Source organism: Artemia franciscana, chromosome 21, assembly GCF_032884065.1.
Source record: "Artemia franciscana chromosome 21, ASM3288406v1, whole genome shotgun sequence".
Taxonomy (NCBI): Eukaryota; Metazoa; Arthropoda; class Branchiopoda; order Anostraca; family Artemiidae; genus Artemia; species Artemia franciscana.
The window spans coordinates 24,262,852-24,286,916 of NC_088883.1; the positions used below are offsets into that span (position 1 = coordinate 24,262,852).

The window sequence follows — 24,065 nt, forward strand, 5'->3', positions numbered from 1 at the left end:
CCATAAGGCGATTTTTGGCCCACAGAGATTCACCCAGTAGGAACTTGGCGTAACGAAAAAAATTGACTGACAAGCTCTTTTATCTGACGCACTAAAAACATTCCAAAAAGGTGACAAAGTTAACAAATGGAGCACAGAAAACGTGTTATGAATTTTAGAAAACACTTTCCTAATACTTTTTAAATGGTAGAATTTTTTTTAACTGCTCAAATATGATCCAAATACTGTCAATACAAGTAATGTTGACTAGGTACTTCATATGCTAATTTTTGTCGTCAATTATTCTAGTACTAAATCCGTCGTTCAGTACTAACAAATTTAGTTCAACCTACTTTCTAGGGGTATAATTCAACAAACAAACCAGTTTTTCCAACAGAAAGTAAGGAGGAACATTAAAACTTTAAAAGAACAGAAATCATTACATATAAAAAGGGGGTTGCCCCCTCCTCAACATCTCACTCTTTACGCTAAAGTTTTTAGTACTTTTAAAAAAGCTTTTAATTATTCTAATTAAACGACTCTTGTGTTTCAGCAGTCATTCTCAAAGAATTGGGACAAAGTTCAAACTTTACTTTTTAGTAAAGACTCACTTCTTAGACTTACTTTTTAGTATTCAAGCATTGATATTATCTGGTCAGTGCTTGGTTCTAGACTCAAATTGTGAAGAAGAACTTTTATAGAATATATTCAAACTATTATTTATTTAAAAATTGCTTAAGTTTTATTTTAAGCAGTATGCCATTATATTAGGAAGCCTTAAATTATACGTTTATATTATATTATAAAATACCTTCATATACCTATATTATATAACTAAAAAAATTCGAAACAAACTTTAATTTATGAGTTTCTCTAGTGTAGGCATCTCATCTAACATAGAGTGTTCTACCACCAGAAATGCAACGTTATTTCCTCAACCATAAACGTCACTTCAAACTAAGTAGGCCTAGGGTAAGGGAACTAGTTTTGGGAAAAAAGATCATAGACCTGGCTTAGAAACCCTTGACAACTAGAAAAATATTTCAACTAGAAAAAAAAACTGGAAAAACTAGTACTGTTGTAAGAAGACTATAAGAATTCGAAATAAAATTTAATTTATGAGCTTCTCCAATCTAGGCATCTTGGTAAATACTGAGAAGTTTCACCTAATTATTCACCTAAGAATCAGGTGAACTTACCACTAGATGTAATTTTTTATGCTCTTTCTGAATATAATAATTTAATTCTTTATTTTTTGGATATAAAATGGGTTATAACATTTGTTTCAAACTTAATATTTCATAACAAATCCATTTTGTAAAAGCATAATTCACAAACATTGATTTGTGCAGGGCAAGTTGAATAAAAAAAATTCAAAATAAACCCACCATGTTTTCTTCTTATTCTGTTAGGCTGCTTAAAACGACCGTTTTACCTAGGTGTCGAAAAATATCAAAGACCACAGAAAAAAATGGCGGATAGAAAAATGGAGAAATTGTTTTGAATCTTGTATCCAACTTAATTTTGACAAATCAATGTTTGCGGATTATATAACTCTAACAAATTGAATTGTATTATAAAATAGTAAGTTTGAAAGCAATACTTTAACGCTTTGTATACCAAAACACATAGAAAGCATTTACCATTTTTAAGGGTCCAAAAAGGCTTAAAAATGAATTTGCGAGAAAAGCGATTATTATGTTCAGAAAGAACATAAGAAATGACATTTAGGCTAAAAGGCTGATTTAGGCTGAAAAGGCTTAAAGGCTGAACTGCTCAAGATTTACCGGCATCTCATCTAGCATAGAGCGTTCTACCACCCAAAATTCAACTTCAATTCCAAACAAATAAACGTTCAAATGGGGATAAACGTTCAAATGAAGTTCATTTATTAGACAATGAAAACAGATACAAAAGTCAGTGTATTTCGATCACATATACAATAATCGTCATCAGCAAATATGCATTTTTTTTTGTTTGTCATAGAAAAGCAATACGGTCTTGGAAAAAAAAAACCCTAATATAAGGTATTACGTCAAAAAACGAAAAAAAAGTCATTTCTTTGACCACAAACACGGCTTCAGTATAGTTAGGGCTATCCATGACCACGACCATCCATATGGTCATTCAGAATAGTTAGGGATGGTTTACCATCCATTTGGTCACTGTCAAATCTCTGCTGACTGCTAATGAACTTGTTCACTGCGGAAAAACAAGTAGGCACATAGTTAGCTCTGACTACCTGAGGGAGGAAAAGCATAGAAAAGAATACTTGAAAACAGTTTGGTTTGGTATTGTACAGGGTGACCCAAAAAGATGCGCACCCATATTTTATTTGATAAAAATCATTTTTTAACGAATGTCTTTTCTGTTGCAGGACATCAAAGGCGAACCTATGGATGACCGTTTGCAGCTATAGTCGCCCCAAAAATGTCTTGGACAAATCAGCAGAAGATATTCTCCATGGAGACCTATTTTGCGACAAAATCATCCGTTGTCGCAACTTTTTACAAAAATCAACGATTGGTTATTGGGTTACGAAGCTCAGAGAGCGTGGGATTGTAGTGGACTTATGTTCTAAAGCCAGAGGGGTATTTAATCAGACAGGAAAAAGAGTGCGACAGAAGAAAACGTTTCTGCTTTGAGGGACTCAGTAGGACACAGCCCTAGGAAATTGGAGCTTAGACGCAGCCAAGAACGCGGAATGACAATGGAGTCATTGCGACGTGTTCTTACGTTTAGTTGAACATGTTTAGTTACGTTTAGATGAACAGTGAAGGACAGTGTAGTCACTCCCTGCAGCAATGTTTTCTTCTGTCCTTGCACTCTTTTTCCTGCCTGATTAAGTGCCTCCTGTGGCTTTAGAACACAAGTCCACTACAGTCCCATGGTCTCTGAACTATGTAACCCAACTATTAAGCGTTGATTTTGGTGGAAAGTTGCGGCAATGGAAACGTTTTCGAAATTGAATGTGTACGCTGGTATGATATTGTCGCAAAATAGGTCTCCAGGGAAAATATCTTCTGCTGATTTGTCCAAGACATTTTTGGGGCGACTATAGCTGCAAAAGATCGTCCACAAGTTCACCTTTCAAGTCCTGCAACAGAAAAGACATTCGTTAAAAAATTGATTTTTATCAAATAAAATATGGGTACGCATCTTTTTGGGTCACCCTGTATATCAGTCTGTAATTGTCTCCTTAAGGTTATTTCATGAAGGTCATTTGTCGATTCGTTCAAGCGAAGGTTCAACAGGCGACAAAACCGTGTTTTCAAATTGGGAAAAACTAGCAGCATATGAGAGACTCTTGATGGGTCTGGCGTCACAAAGTATATACCGAAAACATCCAACAATTATGTTTAGATTAACTGAAAATATTTTTAATTATTTTGAGACTTTTTGAATAATTGAGAACGAAATAATAATTTAGAACGATTATTCTAAATTAAGAATCATCATTCATCATTAAAAATGCTTCTATTTGTTTTTACAAGTAGCATTATTCCTCTAGAAAGTCTAATGTTTATTTTTGTTTTGTTAGTAATATTGTGTGGGAGACATATGTTAGAGATTTAACTTTTGTGACCCATTTATTAATAATACTAATAATAAAAAAGAAATATCCACCAATTCCCTTCTTAAGGAGCAAAATTATTTAGAGTAAACCTTTTTACTGTTATGCAAAAGAGTGGAAAACAGAATTAGAAAGAAAAAAGAAAAGAACAGAAGACAAACTAAAGAAAGGCGAGAGTACAAAATAAAAACAGAGTAGAAAAAAGAAATGATGAACAACAAAAGAGTAGAAAGAGGATGAACCCACTTACCTATACCACTATTCTTCGTATTTAAAAGAATAGCACTTTCCTGGGGTAGCGTTGGTAACGAAAATATTTAACAGAAAAGAACAAAAATAGCCAAAAAAAGGTATAAAATACGAAACAAAGAGCAGCATAGAAAACAAAAGAGTAGAAAAAGGATAAGCCCACTTACCTATACCAAGAGTTTTCGTATTTAAAATCATAGCACTTCCCTTATGTAGCGTTGGCAACGGAAATATTTAACAGAAAAGAACAGAATACAGACAAAAGAAAGTAGACAGTACAAAACCAAAAACAGAGTAGAAAGCAGAAATGATGACGAATACAGAAGAGTACGAAAAGGATGAATCGACTAACCTATACCATACTTCTTCGTGTTTAAAAGCATAACACTTCCCTGGCGTAGCGTTGGTAACAGAGACATTCTTTCCAAATAATAGCAAATTCTCATCTGTATAATATTCCGTCATTTCATCAGTGAAATTGCGAATTACAGCTTGATCACGATACGACTGGATCTAGAACAAGAATACTTCAGTAACATAGCCTTCCACAGAAGAAATACCCCGCTCCCATCCCATAGAAGAGGAAACTAGAAAAAGTGTGGAATAAAAACCCTTTTTTTAATTATTTTTAACGCCACCTCTCGGAAATATCAGCAACTCAATTATTCAGATTCACCATCATACGGTTAACCATGAACTAGACTTCATATGGCCTGATTTATGGCGTAAGGTTTATTTTAATTACAAAAATTTAGTTTGGAATTACTAACATTAAACTGGATAGAACTTTCTGACTTCCACATTTGCTTACTGCCAGTAATAACTGACCAGTGTTATGGTACGTTTCGTCATAATACCTAAACTTACTGACACTAAGGTCTTTCCATTCCAGCTGGCACATAAGACGAAGATGGCGTTTCTCCACGGTGACCTCAGCAGCGATTTGAACCAAGGATATTTAAAGGACTAGCTCGATAGCACATCAGCCATCTCGAGACAGCGTTTAGGCGTCGCTCTCTGCCGTCCACATCTTCTACTTCTGGGACAGACCCGCCAGGAAATATCATGGGGAAGCCGGCCACCACCCATTCACACCATATGCCCCTATTCACGCCATCACTTGTTTATCAGTCACAAGTGTTTCGTCTTTTCCTAGGTAAAGGCGTTGATGATACTACCTGTCCAATAAATATGCATCTGAAACAATTATTCTCAAATCCCTTGATTAAGTTTTCAAGCTGCTTAGCGTTAGCGCTCAAGAATTGAAATCCTGAAGTCAGGGGGTTCGAGTACCTGTGTCACTGGTTATTCAGTTTGGAACGGGGTCAATGGTGTGACACTGTAAGCTGAGCCAGAGCCGACCCAGCTCTAAATGAATCATTGAATCAGAAGATCAGTACCTTTTTTAAGTGAAAAGAGTGACAAGAAAGTTCAGTCATCAGCTAAATATCTGTTAAAGAGACTGCAGCTTTGGTTCACTTCGATTCCACCGAACACAGCCAATGAGAATAGCAAACATCACTGGTGACAAATTATCTCCCTATCGGACACCAGAGTTTAACCTGAAATAATTTGTTGAGGCTCTCCGACTCAAATATAAGCAAAAACAGCCGAATCAAAGCGAAAAATTTGATCAAAGTGGGCAACCCCCAGCCAAGCCCCCTCCTTCTTTGAACCACTCAGCATTAACCTCCCCCTTGAGGAACAACAAAATAAAATAAATATTGGCATCCAAGAAATAGGAGAGGAAAAGAAGAAGAAAAAGAAGAAAACACACAAAAAAACACGAAGGAAGTAAAAAGAGTAAAAACACAAAGTAAAAAGAAGTAAAGCACAAAAGAAGTAAACACAAAGCTAAAAGAAGTAAAACACAAAAGGATTAAAAACAAAGCAAAAAGAAGTAAAGCACAAAAAAGTAAAAACAAAGTGAAAATAATTGAAACAAAAAAGAAACAAAAACATAGCGAAAAGAAGTAAAACACAAATTAAAAGGAAGCTAAGCATAAAAGACGCAAAAACACAAAGTAAAAAGACGAAGAAAAACACAAAGGAACAGGCAAAGTAAAAAATATTGTTACCCAAAATTTACTGGGTGAAACTACAACTGTAGTAATGACGTCCATAAATCCATCATGAGTAACATCAGGTACTGGAAGAGGTGGTATTACCACACCTTCAAGGGCTACAACATGCAAACTATCCTCTCTTGATAAGTTCAATTGTCTCATATTTCCTATAATAAATATAACAAATAGAAAAAAATAAGTTGGAATAAACATAATTTAATGAAATATAATTAAATAAATAATAACAAATTAAATAATAGATAAAAGGAATAAAACCCCATATTTGACAGGGGTTAAAACCCCTTTTTATTGACAGTGAATAGATATAAAATTATTTAACTGGATATTTCGAACACATTTACAGTGTTCATCATCAGCAGTAAAACTATTCATCATCAGCAGTTTCACTGCTGATGATGAACACTATATATGTGTTCGAAATATCTAGTTAAATAATTTTATATCTATTCACTGTCAATAAAAAGGTTTCGTCTCTATTTTGAACTGTTTTACTTTATATGTATTATATATATATATATATGTATATACTGTACATATATATATATATATATATATATATATATATATATATATATATATATATATATATATATATATATATATATATATATATATATATATATATATATTTTATTCAAACGTCTAAACATACACTAAAAATTATTATTATTTTATTATATTATATTAATAATTAAATTATAATTTATTAAATTTTTATCTATTGTTATTTATGCTATTTTTATTACAACGTCTAAACACACGCTAAAATTATTATATTTTATTATATTATCTTATTGTAAAATTATTTTGGATATGCAGCTGTTCAGCAGCTAACAAACTGAGGTTGAGCTTACATCCATACATACTTGAGGTTGAGATTATATCCACACACACGCTGGAGGTTAAGCTTATATCCACAGTCCGAGGTAGTTCATTTTTTTTTTATAGACTGATACATTTTTCTTTTTGGACCTCTTTCCCAATTACTTTATAATTGGTATTAATAATGTTTATATTAAACTTCTACTAATCTTAAAAAGATAACGTAAACGAATTACAAAGCATTAAATTGTAATAGGATTTCGTCGCTATGTTAAGTCGAATGAAAGACCCAGCAGGCGGCCACGTCGTGTTATTTTTTAGTTAGTAAAAGTTATATTATCTCGCCAAATTCTTATAATGAATCCAACCAATTGACGTTTATACCATTTTTATTTCAAATTTGTTATTTTCCCTGGAAGCATGAGTGGATGGGGTCGGGAGTGGCCACCTTTTGGAAGAGTTTTTGATTCTTTTTATTTCATTTTTCAAAATTAACTAAAAGTAATTTTTAAAAGTGAGTAAATGATCAGTGTTTCCATTATATCTGATCATTTAGTCGTGTTTTTGAACGCTTAATCTAAACAATTTTGCTATTTTCCGGGCTCAAGATGTTTTTATCAGTACATTTATTTGAAAATACTTGAACCTGAACCAAAATTTTTCTAGATATTTTCAAAGAAAGCATGAGATACATCCTTTGGTTTTAAGACCTATAGTACATGTTCAGAATAAAAAAAAAGCTAGAAAAGAAAACATCTCGTGTTTTCTCAGATGTCAATAGTAGATATAACAAAGCGGCAGTCCAAGAAAGGTTTCTCAAAAACATAGTAAATTTAGACGCTGTAATTGAAAACTAATTTTCATCTTCAATCTTAACCACGATAATTTTATATTAAAATGCGTCCTCAGTGGGACCCGAACCTACGACCCCCAAGATACTAATTTTTGTACTTGCTATTTAAATTTGCTATTAAAATTTGTCGTTCTTTGAACTCCCTTGCCATTAAATTTATATTATAGTACTAAAGGCATAATTACAGTATTAGTAAATTAAGCAAATAATAGTATAATTAGAACTGTTCACTCAAAAAAAATAGTAAATTTAGACACTGTAATTCAAAACTAATCTTCATTTTCAATCTCAACCACGATAATTTTATATTAAAATGCGTCCCCAGTGGGACCTTTAACCTACGACCCCCAAGATACTAATTTTATACTTGCTATTTAAATTTGCTATTAAAATTTGTCGTTCTTTGAACTCTCTTTCCATTAAATTTATATTATAGTACTAAAGGCATAATTACAGTTTTAGTAAGTTAAGCAGATAATAGTATAATTAGAACTATTCACTCAAAAACATAGTAAATTTAAACACTGTAATTCAAAACTAATCTTCATCTTCTATCTCAACAACGATAATTTTATATTAAAATGCGTCCTCAGTGGGACCCGAACCTACGACCCCCAAGAAATTAATTTTTATACTTGTTATTTAAATTTGCTATTAAAATTTGTCGTTCTTTGAACTCCCTTGCCATTAAATTTGTATTATAGTACTAAAGACATAATTACATTACTAGTAGCTTAAACAAATAATAGTATAATTATAATTAAATAAATTATAGTACAGTATAATAAGAACTGTTCACTCAAAAACATAGTAAATTAGATCTAAGTTGCACGGGCAACGTGAGGTGTTGCGGCAACCTTTGTTCGGCTTTGCCGAGTAAAGTGTTGCGAAAGCAGCACTTTGGTTTTGTTTCCTCGCTTCGATTAAACGTTGAAGTTGTTAATCTGTAATAATCTTAAAATAAATACTAGATACACCAACTCACATAAGCTGCAAACCCCTCATCGCTGAAAATGATTGTGGCCTAACAGCTGATTATTGATTACAAGTCCCCTGCATGTCTTACCACTGGAACCAAATTGGTCTTACCATCAAATACACCGGAGACAAATAATAGGTACACCAACTAGCAAAAGTTGCGAACGCCTCATTACCGAAAATGATTATGAGCTGACAGCCAACTATTGCTTAAAACTCCCTTATATGTCTCACAATTGGTATCGGCCTATTTTTGGTTTCAGTATGTTCCTTACTACTGAAGTTGTCAATCCCTTTAAACTTTCAAACTGGTATATCTCACGAAGGAATTTTTCTACCAAAAAATGGAAGACACATACTTTGATCAGCTCATCAAGAGCTATTGACTGCCGTCAAAAAAATCTATCTGTCTTAGTTGAAAAGTTGACTTTTTTGCCACAGGCGAAGTTTCTAGCGTCATCACTTAGAAAGGAGCAAAGGATAAACTCTAATTTCTTTAGCAATGCGAGAAATTTTAATTTTAAAAGAGGCATATCTAATACATTTCTCTACCGCAATCCCAAGTGCGAAAAACCGAATGATAAACTCAGATGAAATCACGAACAGAAATGGGTTGAAACAATAGGTTTTTGGCCACAGGCAAGAGTTCTACGAATCTTTCCAAAATGAAAAGTCATATTCATCAATCCGGCCCAACGTCCACACTTTCCGTAAAAACTGCAGAGGTTAAACCATTACCACTTTCTAGGAATAAGCTGAAATCGGGGTGCTAGAAAAAAACACGACAAAACCAATGTGTTGCTCTCGCAACACAACTTAGACGCTCTAGTTCACAACTAATCTTCATCTTCAATCTCAACCACGACAATTATATATTAAAATGCGTCATCAGTGGGACCCGAACCTACGACCCCCGAGATACTAATTTTTGAACTTACTATTTAAATCTGATATTACAATTTGCTATTATTATTTGTCGTTCTTTAAACTCCCTTGCCATTAAATTTATATTATAGTACTAAAGACATAATTGTAGTATTAGTAAATTAAAAAAATGATAGTAAAATTATAATTAAATAAAGTATGGTATAGTATAATAAGAACGGTTCACTCAAAAATACAGTGAATTTAGACGCTGTAATTCAAAATCTTCATCTTCAATCTCAACCACGATAATTTTATATTAAAATGCGTCCTCAGTGGGACCCGAATCTATGACACCCGAGATATTAATTTTTGTACTAGCTATTTAAATTTGTTATAACAATGTGTATTTACAATCTGTCGTTCTTTGAACTTCCTAGCCATTAAATTTATATTATAGTACTAAAGTCATAATTATAGCATTGATAAATTAAATAAATAATGGTATAATGATAATTAAAGAAATTATGGTATGCTGTAATAAGAACGACTCACTGAAAAACATAGTAAATTTAGATGATGTAATTCAAAACTGGCCAAACATTTTCAGCCAAATTCGTATTTGTAAAAGCATTATACTCTTAAACTCCAAAAGAACTATGACTTCTCTAACCTATTTTTAAATTTTAAAATTTTATTCAAATTTTTTTTTAGAAGTTTCTTTTGTCTGGCGTAGATAATCTCGAAGACTGATGACATATTACTACTGATGGCGGTCACTGCATATGTGACCGGAATATCTAGTATTTTCTGTGAAATATATCACTGTCTATTAAAAACATTTTATCCCTATTTTAACTTTTATTTATCTTTTTCCTGATATACGTGTATCCCCGTTTCTCACTCTAAAAAACAAAACATAAAGTGACTGAAAGTGATGTGATCCTAAAACGGTGAGATGATTCATATGTATCTCAAAATAGTTTCTTTTACATTACTTTCAGCTTAAATTCCATATTTCCTTATGACATATCACCAGAAATTATCCTCGAGGGTCAACCGTCTAGGGCCAAGCAAGAAGCAGGTCATTTCCAAATGGGATGGGAGAATCTCTCAAGGAAAGATTGAAGGGAAATAGAAATTTAGTGGGAGGGTGTAAAGAGGAAGGCTTTGAATAGATTCGGATGGAGGAGGAGCATGCGTGACGGTGTTGGCTACCGACGGCTTGGTGATGTAGTCGTCAGTAGTAGTACTTTCAGCTCATATATATTTGAACGAAGCCAGTAAAATGACTGAGTGAAAAACTCTGACATGAAAATTATTCTTGAGACCGTGTTGCATTCCAAAAAAGTCCTTATAAAACTAACTAGTCGTTAGTAACATGTTAATATTATTGATGCATACATCAGTTTGTTTGTTTGTCAGTTCATTTAGCTTGGGACGGGAGTCAGTGGCTTGACTCTGTAAGCCCAGGTAGAGTCAACCCAACCCAAATAGTTGCCTGGAGAGATCTGGGGAAGGTAAGTAGGAAGGGTTTGCGAAAGCACAGGGTAGCATGCCCCCAATTAAACTTCCTGGTTGAAGGACCTTGAAACAGAGACCAGCACCTCCGGTATGGACTTTAAGGGTCTAGTACTGTATCCCTTACCTTCTTATTTTTTTTTTTACTTGGACCGGCAAAAAAAGTTATTTAAGTTGGCTGAGCTTCAAAGTAGCCAATAGATTTCCAAGGATAGTTTAGAGTTGTAACCACCGTAATACTATTTATGCATAGTATCATATTCTTCTACTCTGCCCTGTTTGGTGATTTATTTGACAAAACACTCCTTGTCAAACAGGCACTTTCGCACGATTTTTTTTCTTTGATAATATTTTTTTGTTGATAGTTTGAAATATCATTTGATAGTTTGAATTTAATGTATCAAGAAATTCGGAAATATTTTGGATTTCGGGGGAGCCCAGGTCCAAGCCCCTCACCCCTGGATACAACCCTGTGCTAATACAATTACTGCAATTAGTGAGAAGCACTGTAAAAGCAACACAGGTACGCATCCTCCTGTTAAAGCATCCTCGAGGAGTTGAAAGCAGGTGAAGCTAAAAAAAATCCAGTATTTTGGCGCTCTTTGAGTTGAAATTGTTGTTGTGTGCCACAAAATGGCGCAAGAATAGAGGTAAATACATTGCCTTTATAAAGATAAAGATTGTCTTTATAAAAATAAAGAATTTGTGTCACAGAAAAAGAGGCTAAAGAAAACAATTATTTGTGGTCTTTGCGCTGAAATTGTTGTTTCGCGAAACAACAATTTATAAAATATATAAAACAACAAAGACAGACTGGAAAGGAAAACATTTATGCTAAAGCTTAGCTTTGATGTTTCTACTGCCGTGAATTTATTAAAACTAACCTCAAATGTTAAAATGCAACAAAAAATGCAACATTTTCTCAGATTATAAGGAAGAGAGGATGAACCCGTCAGCTAAAGAAGGTTTTGGAGTTAATAGCATTTTACACCTGGGTTACCCTGGGTTCCCACTGATACGATTTTACGTTTAAACGGCGGGTTTGGCGCGATTCGTCAAATTTCTTCCGCTTTTTTTCTACATGTCAATGCGTCACAACGGTTCAACGGCTGTGTTGAAATATTTCTACTGAGACGTTGAAAATCGCATTGTAGCTTTGTAGAGCCAAAAATTGCAAACAACTGAGAAACTAATCATGTTTATCAGAAGTTTTCATTAATATTTGACAAACAACACTTGGCCGTTCACAGATTGGCCCTTGGAATGTTTTCTTGGCTTCTAGAACTTGATTTAGCCCATTCCTCTGCATTTGCTTTTTAAACATATCATAATAATTTTGCGGATCAAAAGCTATAGTGAACCGTTTCTGTGTGAACACTTGCGATTTTCTGTTATCCACGAGCAGTTTTGCGATAAAAAGAAATCACATCAATGGGAACCAAAGGTTGGTCACATATTATTATTATTATTTAAGAATTAACGACGCTTCTTGACTACTAAGGTCCCTGCGTCGGCCCTGCAGTGCATTCCTGCAGCGTGATTCGATCTCTGGGTCCCGTGTTGGTCACATACAAAACCATTGGGAATAGGTTTTCGAACAACTAAGCCTGAATATATACTATAAGCCTTAAAAGCAAAGGATGCATCTCGTACACTTTCCGAAAACATCAAGAAAGATCTTTGTAAAACAATTTATGCCCAAAAAACACAAAAAAACAGATTTTCTTAGCCTCCTTTTCAGTGGCACAAGTTTCTCTGATACTAAAAAGGATATTAAAAATTTCAATTTATGTCTGAGTGATTTATGTCTACCTACAATTATAGACTACAGACCTTATGCGACCAACCTAGGGAAAAACAAACAAACCCCATCTTTCTTCGCGAAAAAAAGCATTTGTAGAGGAAGGCTTGAAAACTCTGCAATATAGCTCTTGGTTGCGGTCTTTTCAAGTTTCGAAAAAGAAACATTTTGAACTAAGAAAGCAGGGAAACAAAAGCAATAAAATTAGACTACGTATGTGGAAGAAGTAGAAGCAGCGTTAAGAACAGGCGCAGCTTCAATAAATCAACTTGAAAAAAAGAAGAGAAAACAAAAACATCCAAGAATCAACGACGGAGTTCAGATGAACAAAAGCTGCAACAAATCAATTTGCACGCCAAAAATAACAACAACATTAGATTCTGCAAGGGTTAAAGGCAGAGTTGACAACATGAGCTACGGATTTTTTTTGATTAAACTAAAATTTTAATGAATTTTTTTAAAATTAAACTAAAAATTTAGAAGAAAAATTAACCGAGAGATGGTGAAAAACGCATTAGACTGCGCAAGTGGCAGATATAGACTCGAGAGCAGATAATAGCTACGGAGTAATCAACTATAAAGATCACACTGCTTTTATAGCACACAAGATCATAACTTTCGAAGACGGACGTTTTTAACCAAGAGAGTAAGAAACAAATTTATATAGGCTACAGAAAAATTTCATCCAGAAATTTAAAACTTTGCTTCTAAAAATTTACAACTTTTGTTTCAAGTATGTTATACCTTATATTCACCATAAAAACATTTCTTTCATTTTCGTATAGCGTATAAATTGATATTAAATTTCAGCAAAAGAGAAAAAAATACATAAAAAAAACCGGGGAGTTTAATCAAGTTTTGCACCCCCAAAAATTCGAGGTTTCTTTCAATTTAAGAAAATCAAAAATAACTTGAAGAGGATGGGAATGCATTATATGATATAAGACATGTTACACCTAAGTTAACTAAAAACTACAGATAATTCACGACATCTTAAATACCACACATAAATCCCAAATTTCCAGTCAATTATTATTAATGTCTTAAGAGTTGTCACAACAAGCTGTTACTTGTAACTTTAGGCGATAAAAACATTTCAGCAGAAAGAAAATCCTTTGCGCATAAGCCACTGAGTAATTATCATAAAACAAACAACGTACCGACTAGATAAGATGTTGGCGAGGGTGTAGACGACTTACTAGACGACCCAGCTCTCTGGAGAGCAGGTGTTGGAAGAACTCTTTTGATCCTAAAAAAGTACCACATTTTCAAAAATTAGAATAAGTTAAACTATATAAATAGCTAATCGCTGAAATGAGAGAGAGAGCGCAAAAGTCAAAACGTAAGGATACGGACCACTAAATGAACGGCAGTGATCCGAATTATGTGAATACGAACATATTTTTTCTAGGATTTATTTTTTCTCTTAAAGAAATTAATTTTTTTCTAAAAATCTACTATCTGTCTTTTCCCATGGAACAGAGCTACTATGAATCGCATTGAAATTCACAAACAAAATCTTCGCCACATATGGAATAGCCTTAAAGTAGGATCTTGAGAACTTTGAGTTTCTGGGGTGCCTTAGAATGATAGCCTAAATACAAGGGGTAACCAAAAAGATCCACAATCTTACTACCCAAAAAAAGGCAGATTTTATACTATTTGTTCTTCACCTCAGACAACCATGCTCTGAAGCCCAATCCCAAACCATTAATGAGATTTTATTCCCAAGACTTAGTCGCAGGGGAAGACTCGACAAACCCCATAAAAAAAAAAAAGCGTCGATGGCTAACAAAAAAGACAAGGTTGTTTTAAAGATTTAAACATTTTTAAGTTTACGAAGACACAGTTCGACAAGCAGTGCAAAACATGTAGTTCAATCGCACTTTCTAGGGCTATATCAAAAGAAAAATTGAGATGACTAGGCGATGTTTTACAGATAAAGGATGAGAGATTACCAAAAAATGTGCTTTTTTCGCTATCTGTTAGGGGCAAATGTATTCTAGCGGAAATCCTATGACAGCCAATTAGTTTAAACCCACCGAAAAGCCATGTACACCTCCTCCGGGCTTCAAAGTCCATACTGCACACGGCTAGAATACAATGACGTGACAAACATTTTACAAGTAAGGATTTATTGAGAAATGAAACTTCACGGGAGGAGATAAAGAGTGTGGCTTTGAATAGATTGGGGTGGAGAGTGTACAGTTGTGGCCTCGGGTGGCTTGGTGCTGCAGTGATTTATTAGAAGTAGCACTTTTAAATAGAAAAATTTTATGAACTCTGCATTCGACTATTTATATCCAAAGCAGATATGTTAAATAAAAGCATTTTGGATCTCATGTTAAACATTTAATATATTCTATTAATCTAAAAACAAAACAAAGATAATAACTTTAAATTAGTAGTTGGCATTACACCAGGAGATACAACATCTATTTCATCAGAAATATCAAATTTTTCCATTTTTGACAAAAGAGAAGTACACATATTTCGAGCAACTATTGAAAGAAAGCCCCCCCCCCCCCCCCCCAAAAAAGTATTTTTTTTCTCAAATGCAAAGAAAAAAATATTTTTAAGTAATTTGTATTTTTACTTTTTTTTTATTTAATTTGTTTACTAGAACGAAAAACCAACTTTCTCGTAAAAGAAAACATCCTTCTAGAAGGAAAAGAATGAGTAAGCAAATGTAGAGTTTATTTCAAAATGATACCTTAAAAAAATAATATAAAGATTAAAAATACCACGGTCAATCGTCAGTCGTTGACTATAATTCAGGCAAAATAATTTGACAGCTGAAGTTTCAGTATCAATTCGCAAGGGCTGGGCGTCAATCTAGAAAAATTAAAAACGGGGGGGGGGGGGTATGCTTTTGAAAATCTTAGAGGGAGGGGGTAATTTTGTTCTAGTTTTTATTTGTTTCATTCAGTACAGAAAAAATTGTTTTTCATGGAAATACTAAAATAAAATTTATTATCAATCTAGGGAGAGAAAAAATCAAAGGGGAATTTACCCCCCTCCCCCGCTAAACCACCATGCTGACTCAAGAATAAAAAATGAAAAGACAAAAAGTTGTATCCACAACCTGCTTGCAGTGCATCACTCGACAACAAGGTAAGATTTCAAATACCTGTTATGGTTAGACATCAAATAAAAAACAAGTTTTTAACTGAAAGTAAGGAGCGACATTAAAACTTAAAACGAACAGAAATTACTCCGTATATGAAAGGGGCCTTTCCTCCTCAACGCCCCGCTATTTACGCTAAAGTGTGAATCTTTCTCTTAACACTATTTTTTAAAACAGTAAAAAACTTTAGCATAAAGAGCGGGGCGTTGAGGGGGAAAGGCCCCTTTCATATACCGAGTAATTTCTGTTCGTTTTAAGTTTTAATGTCGTTCCTTACTTTCAATTGAAAAAACTTGTTTTTTTTTTGTTTAATTTCTGGACGTTTTTGAATTAATGCACGTTTTGATCTTGGCTCTCCGTACATAAATAATTAAAACGAAATTTACATGTTAATTTTTTTTTTGGCTAAATGGTTTTCCCATAGTTTTAATCGGAAGATTTTGAGAAAAAAAGGAGCGAGGGAGAAGGCCTAGTTGCCCTCCAATTTTTTGATTACTTAAAAAGGCAACTAGAAATTTTAATTTTTTACGAACGTTTTCATTAGTAAAAAAAAATATACGTAACTTAGCAATTAACTTACGTAACGAACTTCAATATTCTTAAGTATTAATTGCGTATATGAGGGGGTTAACCCCCTCGTCAATAACTCACTCTTTACACTAAGGATTAATTTGTGTCCCGATTCCTTAAAAATGACCCCTGAATCACAAAAGCCTTAGCATAAATAGTTGAAATTACTAAAAATACTGTCGCGTAAAGAGCGGGGTATTACGAGGAGGTAAACCCCTCATATGCGTAATAATTCTGTTAGTTTTAAGTTTTAATGCCACTCCTCACTTTCATTTAAAAAATTTTTCATACTTATTTTTTCCTCTTTTTTTTAACAATGCTAGAAAATCCTGCGACCCCTTCATTGAAATTCTCTTCCCCCATGACAAATTCCTCCATGGAAAGATCCTTCCATGTAAACCCCCTCTACTTCTCCCCCTCAAACCAAAAAATACCCCCTGACACCAGGGCTTCCACTCTCGAATCTCATAATTCGGGGACAAGTTTAAAAAATTCGGGGAGTTTTCGGGGACAAGTCTTCAAAATTCGGGGAACTTTCGGGGAATCATTTGAAATAGCAGAGAAAGGTGCTCTAGGAGAATATTGTTGTCAAAGCTTAAATGGGTACCAGATATACCATCGATGCCCTTAGATTTCTTTTTTTTACCTTATCAATTTTGGAACGCATCAAGGACGGAGTGACCAGGACACCAATATCCTTAACTGCAAACTGAAGCTCCTAATCGAGGGCCTGGCAAAAGGTGTTATCTAGGTAGGAATTAGGGGCTAAATATAGGTCTCTGACTTAGTCACACCAGTCTTTTTCTGGCATGCAGGGCGGGCCATTGGAAGATTTGTTCTTAGATCGAAGATGCCATAAAGCAAGAGGCGAATTATCGACAATCTCGCTGGTACGGGCAATTTCGTTAGCCTTATGCTGTGCGATGGCTTTGAAAAATTAACGTTTCATGTAAATACGAACAGCGTTGAAACTACTCTAGAGCGCGGCTTCCCATAGTCTACCCATAAATGTAGCCAGAATTTTGCTGAATTACATGCGGCCAGGAGATTAGGATTATTCCGCCAGTTACGCACTTCCGTGCCGTGGCGAATTTCGTGGACCAGAACTGCAGTTTTCTCAGCTGTATGGATAGCATGCGTTATCTCAGAACAGTAGATGTTTAGTAGGATGGTTTTTTCTGATTCTACTGTCATATTCGGACAACATAGAAGTGCGAAAGGAATTCGGATCTTCGACAGTATGCAGTCACATAACTCTGGTAGGAATCGATGTTAGCTGCTTCCCAGTTGAGGCTGAATAACCATTTAGTTGGGGAATTTGTGGGTGAAGTTTGCGGCAAGGGCTTTATTTGAAAAGAATTACAGATCGGCATGTGGTCGGATATGGAGTAATCAAGAAGAACCGTAGTATTAGAGGTGGTTTTAATCATAGAAGAACAATAGAAATAGTCCAACTGAGACACGGAACCAGAGTGATGGATGTACGTAAAATCACGATCATTTCCAACATAGGTGAGACTTGGACAAGCATGGAGCAAGATCTGAGATCTATTGTTTTGAGGGTCAAACAGTTCACAGTTAAGGTCACCAAACAGAAGACAACTTAGGCATTCATCATCATATTTTGATACTAGCGTGGCAATAGATGTACATGTGGGAGAGAACTTTCTCTCAGACATATCATTACGGTAATTAGTAGGAAAATAAATGACGAATATGACCACATTCGAAACTTCAACCGCAAGGAAACTATCAGACTTAGCAACTAGATTACCAAGTAGCTCTTTCCGTATCATCAGGGCCAAACCACCTGAAGGCCCACCGCGAGTGGACTTAGCATGGTGGAAAAACAGATTATGAGAAGACGTGAACTCCAACAGTTCAACAGTCCAACAAACTATCGCTTGACAAGAAGTGTTCCTGAAGACCCACCACGTCAAACCGCAAGCAAAGTTCAGACAGTAGGTGATGTCTCGGTAGAACTTTCCCATTGACGTTCCACGATACAATTTTTAAGGTTTCTTCAGGCATTGGAATTCTTAAGAAGAGACTGAGCGACAGGACATTTAAAAGTGTAACATGGGTGGTCGGAGAAATTGCAAAGAGCACACTTAAGTGCCTTGGTACAAGGATTATCTTTGGTTGTGGAGTGGCCAGCTTCACCACGCTTGGAACATTTTCAGGTACCTGAGCACGCAGACGCAAAATGACCATATGACTGGCAAGAAAAGCATTGGGGTGGCAAGCGTTGAAATATACTAATGGGGAGTCTTTCGTACCCTATGATGGGCGGAAAGCGAATAGAAGACTCGAGGTCCTCTTTAGACTCAAAAAGAAGCTGAACGAATGGGTGTTTCGGATTTGAGTTGCTTTCAAACAGTTGGCAATCAGATCATATAGGCTATTTTCATCCAGATCTTCAGGAACATAACGGATAATACCGAAAAAGGAGGGGCATTGGAGTTTATGCTCGACTTCAGGGTTATTCCCGGTTACGCGTGATATATTAGGTTCGTCACCTCTTATCCTTTGTGACTACTTTCCAGGCGTCTCTACTGGGACGAAGCTCGATTATATTCCCACTAGCTTCTCCACAAACATGCTCCAGATAAGCTTTACGGGAGTCAGGCTTTTCAAGGTCTAAGGGGGGCTTCTTGAGAATAACTGCATAGGAAGGCTTGGCCGGTGGAGTCACTAATTGATTCATGGATGTAGCAAGTTTCTCAGCTGCAAGGGCTTTTTTCTCACTTTCAATAAAGTCCTTCAAATTATTGGAGATTTTTGTCACTTTTTGAGTAACAATAGCACTCAATTCATCAGGCGTAGTTGGGACCTCCGTAGGATCAAAGATTACGATTTTCGGCAATTTGATCTGGTTAGTCTTACATAACTGGATCAGTTTCAGCATATCTAACACATTATCGGCAGTCTTTTGGCGAGCAGCGTTGCGACTCGAAGCATTCGAATAGTGCCAAAGTGTATCCTTTGCTTTTATACTCGTATCCTTGTCATAAATTCCCACTGCCTTTTCGCAAATTTCATCAGTCTTATTTGCTTGGAGCGCTCGCGATAAATAATTTAGCAAAGCATTATGAACTAAGCATTAAGTCTTTCTTTCTCATTAGACATTATGCTAATTTAGAAGTCCAGACACATTCAATAGGAAAAAATAACTGGTTACTTTTTGCACGCGACAAGAGCTCATTAGTAATCTAGTACTATAGTTAGTAATCTAGTAATCAGTACTAAAATCAGTAGTCTAAAACCTTTCTTAGGTTTTCAAACCTCGGCTTTCCACATGGGTATGTCTGCTTACAGATAAACTTCCAATACTCTTCCACGGACATCGTACATATGTCTAAACCCGCCAAAGATACAGTGCTCTGTTCACGCCATTCCCTGTCAATTAGAGCCTTGTTCCACGAAGGCAACCCACGACTTCTTAGAAAATTTGCTAAGCTAGGTGGGTTCAAGTTTCGGGAATTGACAGGATCAAGTAGACTTGTGAACTCATAAACGTCCCATTCAAACGTAAAGCGTCTCTGTATCTGGATAATGGCCTCCTTGTAAAAGGTCTCTTCCTGTTATGTAGACCTTCCTCACCTCTAACTGTGAGATATCTGGACTAGACGAGACCAAGGATGCCAACTCCTCTTCCGCAGTATACCCGAGATAGACCTTCTGAACGTCAACAAAATGGCTCTCGTCTGTTATGTCAAGAGCCTAAAGATCAGTACAGTTTCTGACGTAGATTCCATCCATATAGTTTATAGCCAAGGTTGCAATAAGCTTAAGTATTTCCGTCTTCAGCCTATAGAAAATTGGTGACTTCGATTGAAACAATACATTCCCTGTCAATTAGAGCCTTGTTCCACGAAGGCAACCCACGACTTCTTAGAAAATTTGCTAAGCTAGGTGGGTTCAAGTTTCGGGAATTGACAGGATCAAGTAGACTTGTGAACTCATAAACGTCACATTCAAACGTAAAGCGTCTCTGTATCTGGATAATGGCCTCCTTGTAAAAGGTCTCTTCCTGTTATGTAGACCTTCCTCACCTCCAACTGTGAGATATCTGGACTAGACGAGACCAAGGATGCCAACTCCTCTTCCGCAGTATACCCGAGATAGACCTTCTGAACGTCAACAAAATGGCTCTCGTCTGTTATGTCAAGAGCCTAAAGATCAGTACAGTTTCTGACGTAGATTCCATCCATATAGTTTATAGCCAAGGTTGCAATAAGCTTAAGTATTTCCGTCTTCAGCCTATAGAAAATTGGTGACTTCGATTGAAACAATACATTAAAGTCGTTCAAAAGGCCTAGAGCGTAGTCAACTAACATCAATAGAACCTTCATAAAAGGATTTTTCAGAGCACTAAGGGCAAGTTTGTTGCAATGAGTGGGGTCATCAAAATTGGCAGTAGTGAAATAGAGGGACAATGAGCTCCACTGTTCAAGGATTCTTCGCACACATGCATGGAGGGACAGCCACCGGGTTTGTCCAGGGGCTAGAATTTTGTGATCTGGTGTAGCCGAGAAATCTTGAAATTCTTTCAGTACTGCAACTCGCTTAGCGCTCATAGAGAAATGACTATATACGTTGCTACAAAAGTCTTCCAGAGTTTTGGTAAGCTTCTTGCAGGCACACAGATGAATGGAGTGGCAACCACACTTGACAACTACCACCCACGGATAATTGTCAATGATCAGCTTTGCTACCGAATTACGACATCCCATCATTGAGTTTGTTGTGTCGGCACAGAAATCAGTCCAATTTCGCAGAGGCACTTCGTTTTCTATTGTTTTCAATGGGCACTGGTCTGATTGGTGTTTCTCTGAGCACCTCAAACAGACTGACTGACTCTTTAGCTCTACATTCTTTTTGAGTGTGTTCATATTCCTGGGACTTATAACACTGAAGGACTCTGCAATAGTACTGATATACAATATACCTCCCTTTTTCTTCCAAAGCACCAAACATTTGGTGCTTGCGTATATATTGTTGCACTTTGTCCTTTAGGGAGGATTCCAAATAGAGGTTGAGAGTAGGGGGGATGGAAATTTTGGGTGGGACCAGGTAGACCCTGGTTAGGTAACTGAAGCATTCAGCTGCAATCACAATTGTCTGAAGTGTAAGTATGGTAAAATAATCAAGGAAATACGAAGAATCACCAATACTCACGAGATAATTATAACTTGAAGCAGAAGATATTATATCCGACCGGTTAATTTTGAACTTTCCAATGCTTAGAAGATTTGAATTTCCAAACTATAAGCTCAATTCCGATTCATATTTTTCAATATCATACGTTCGCCAGCGTACCATAGTATAAAGTTGCAAAACAATATTAAAATTGTGGAACGAACAGTGAGCCTTCCACTAACTCTATTTCGAGTAGATCATGGAAAAAGAAAGATTTTCGGGGAGTTTTCGGGGATTCGGGGAACGACATTTTTTGTCGGGGATTTTTCTCAATTTTCGGGGAAATCCCCGAAAATTCGGGGACAATGGAAGCACTGCCTGACACGTCTGTACACTTCTCAATAACCATTACTATATGTAAACACAGGTCAAAGTTTGTAAGTTGCAGTCCCTCCCACGGGGATTGTGGGGGAGTAAGTCGCCCTCAAAGACATAGTTATTAGGTTTTCCGACTATGGTGAATAAAATTGCTATATCAGAATTTTGATCCGGTGACTTTGGGGAAAAAATGAGCATGGGAGGGGGCCTAAGTGCCCTTCAATTTTTTGGCCACTTAAAAAGGACACTAGAACTTTTAGTTTCCGTTAGAATGAGCCCTCCAATGACATTCTAGGACCACTGAGTCGATACAATCACCCCTGGAAAAAAAATAAATAAATAAACACGCATCCGTGATCTGTCTTCTGGCAAAAAACACGAATATCCACATTTTTGTAGATAGGAGCTTGAAACTCCTATAATAGGGTTCTCTGATACGCTGAATCTGATGGTATGATTTTCGTTAAGATTGTATTACTTTTAGGGGGTGTTTCCCCCATTTTTTTAAAATGAGGCAAATTTTCTCAGGCTCGTAACTTTTGATGGGTAAGACTAATCTTGATGAAACTTATATATTTAAAATCGGCATTTAAATGCAATGCTTTTGATGTAGGTATTGCTATCAAAATTCTATTTTTTAAGGTTTCTGTTACTATTGAGCCGGGTCGCTCCTTACTACAGTTTGTAACCACGAACTGTTTGACCAGGGTAAAAAATAACAGGACTTTAATTCTTGCCTTTAAGATAATTTCAGGGACTAATGATAATTTTATTTTTGGGGAGGGGGACGTGGGGATACATAAAACCCCAGAATAAGAAAGAGTCTTACGCCCAAATCTTCTATATAAATTATCCTTCCTCACAACAAGAAGTAAATGTAAAGGTAAACTTGGTAAATGAAATGGTAAATAGAGTGTCGGCCGCTTTCTTCCACTGTCATCAATGCAAAACTTCAGTTTAGAAGTTCAGAAAAGTGGAGAGCCGGTATTTTCTAAAAGAGGTAGTGGATGTTGTAAAAATCCTTCCTAGTTCTGAAGGCCCACCTGAGCAAATATTTTAATTTTAAAAAGGTATTCTACCAGAAATACAATATTAAGCTAAAAAGATATGCTAAAAAATGAAGTTGAAATAAAGCCAATTTTCATTTAAAATGTTGGTTAATTCTACGTTAATGTCTTTAATCTAAGATCTCTACTAGTTTCTAAACTCAGGGCTACCATTACTCCACGAAGTTGCTACGTAGAGAAATTTCTCCAAAACCACCTAATTTTATAAATTATGTAAAAAAAATGCCGACACTTTAAACATGCCCAAATACGGTTACAAATGGTTGTTGGCGGCAACCCTGTATGCAATGTGATGGTTTATTTGTTTTTTAATAAGACACTTTAGAAGACCTTACTTTTCTAATATTACTTAAAGTTACATGAATAATATCTACATAGAGACTATGCTAATTTAGAAACACATTTTCATAAAAAAAAAAAAAAAAAAAAAAAAAAAAAAAAAAAAAAATCGACAGACTTGCTCAAGATGGGTTGCAAATGATACCAGATATCATATTTACAGCATTTGAAAGTAGCAAGAACATAGATTTTCGAATCAAAAACTGGTGTTTTGGAAAAACTTTGGCAAAGAAAAACTAACCCAAATTCAGACACAAATGGTTGTTGGTGGTAACCCCGCAAGCAATGTGATGATTTATTTGTTTTCTAAATAGACATTTTAGAAGACCTATCTAAATACTTTTCCCAATTATTTTAAATAATATGAATAATATCTACGTAAAGACTGGGCAATTTCAAAAATATTTTTAATGTAATACATATTTAATGTTTTTAGAGATGTTTAATTTAAATGTTTAAGTTAAATGTTTAATTTAACATATTTAATGTTTTTAGAGATACCAAGACCATAGACTTTTGAAGGAAAAACTGGTGCTTTGGGAAACTTTGGGCAAGAAAAAACCCAAATTTAGACACAAATGGCCGTTGGCGGCAACCCTGCATGCAATGTGATGAATTATTTCTTTTCTAAATTATTTTAGAAGATCTTACTTTTTCTATATCACTTAAGATAGATATATATCTAGGTAAAAACTAGGCTGTTTCAGAAAGATC

General features: G+C 35.4%; 1 protein-coding gene across 1 annotated transcript in view; it reads right to left on the reverse strand.

The window, feature by feature from the left end:
• Nucleotides 1-24,065, reverse strand: part of LOC136040712 (tudor domain-containing protein 7-like) — a 69,363-nt gene that overhangs the window by 5,772 nt on the left and 39,526 nt on the right. The window contains exons 8-10 of the mRNA XM_065725015.1: nt 13,889-13,977; nt 5,881-6,035; nt 4,155-4,315 (exon numbers count right to left, since the gene is read on the reverse strand). Of these exons, the coding sequence (XP_065581087.1) occupies nt 4,155-4,315; nt 5,881-6,035; nt 13,889-13,977 (405 nt within the window). The remainder of the gene's footprint in view (nt 1-4,154; nt 4,316-5,880; nt 6,036-13,888; nt 13,978-24,065) is intronic.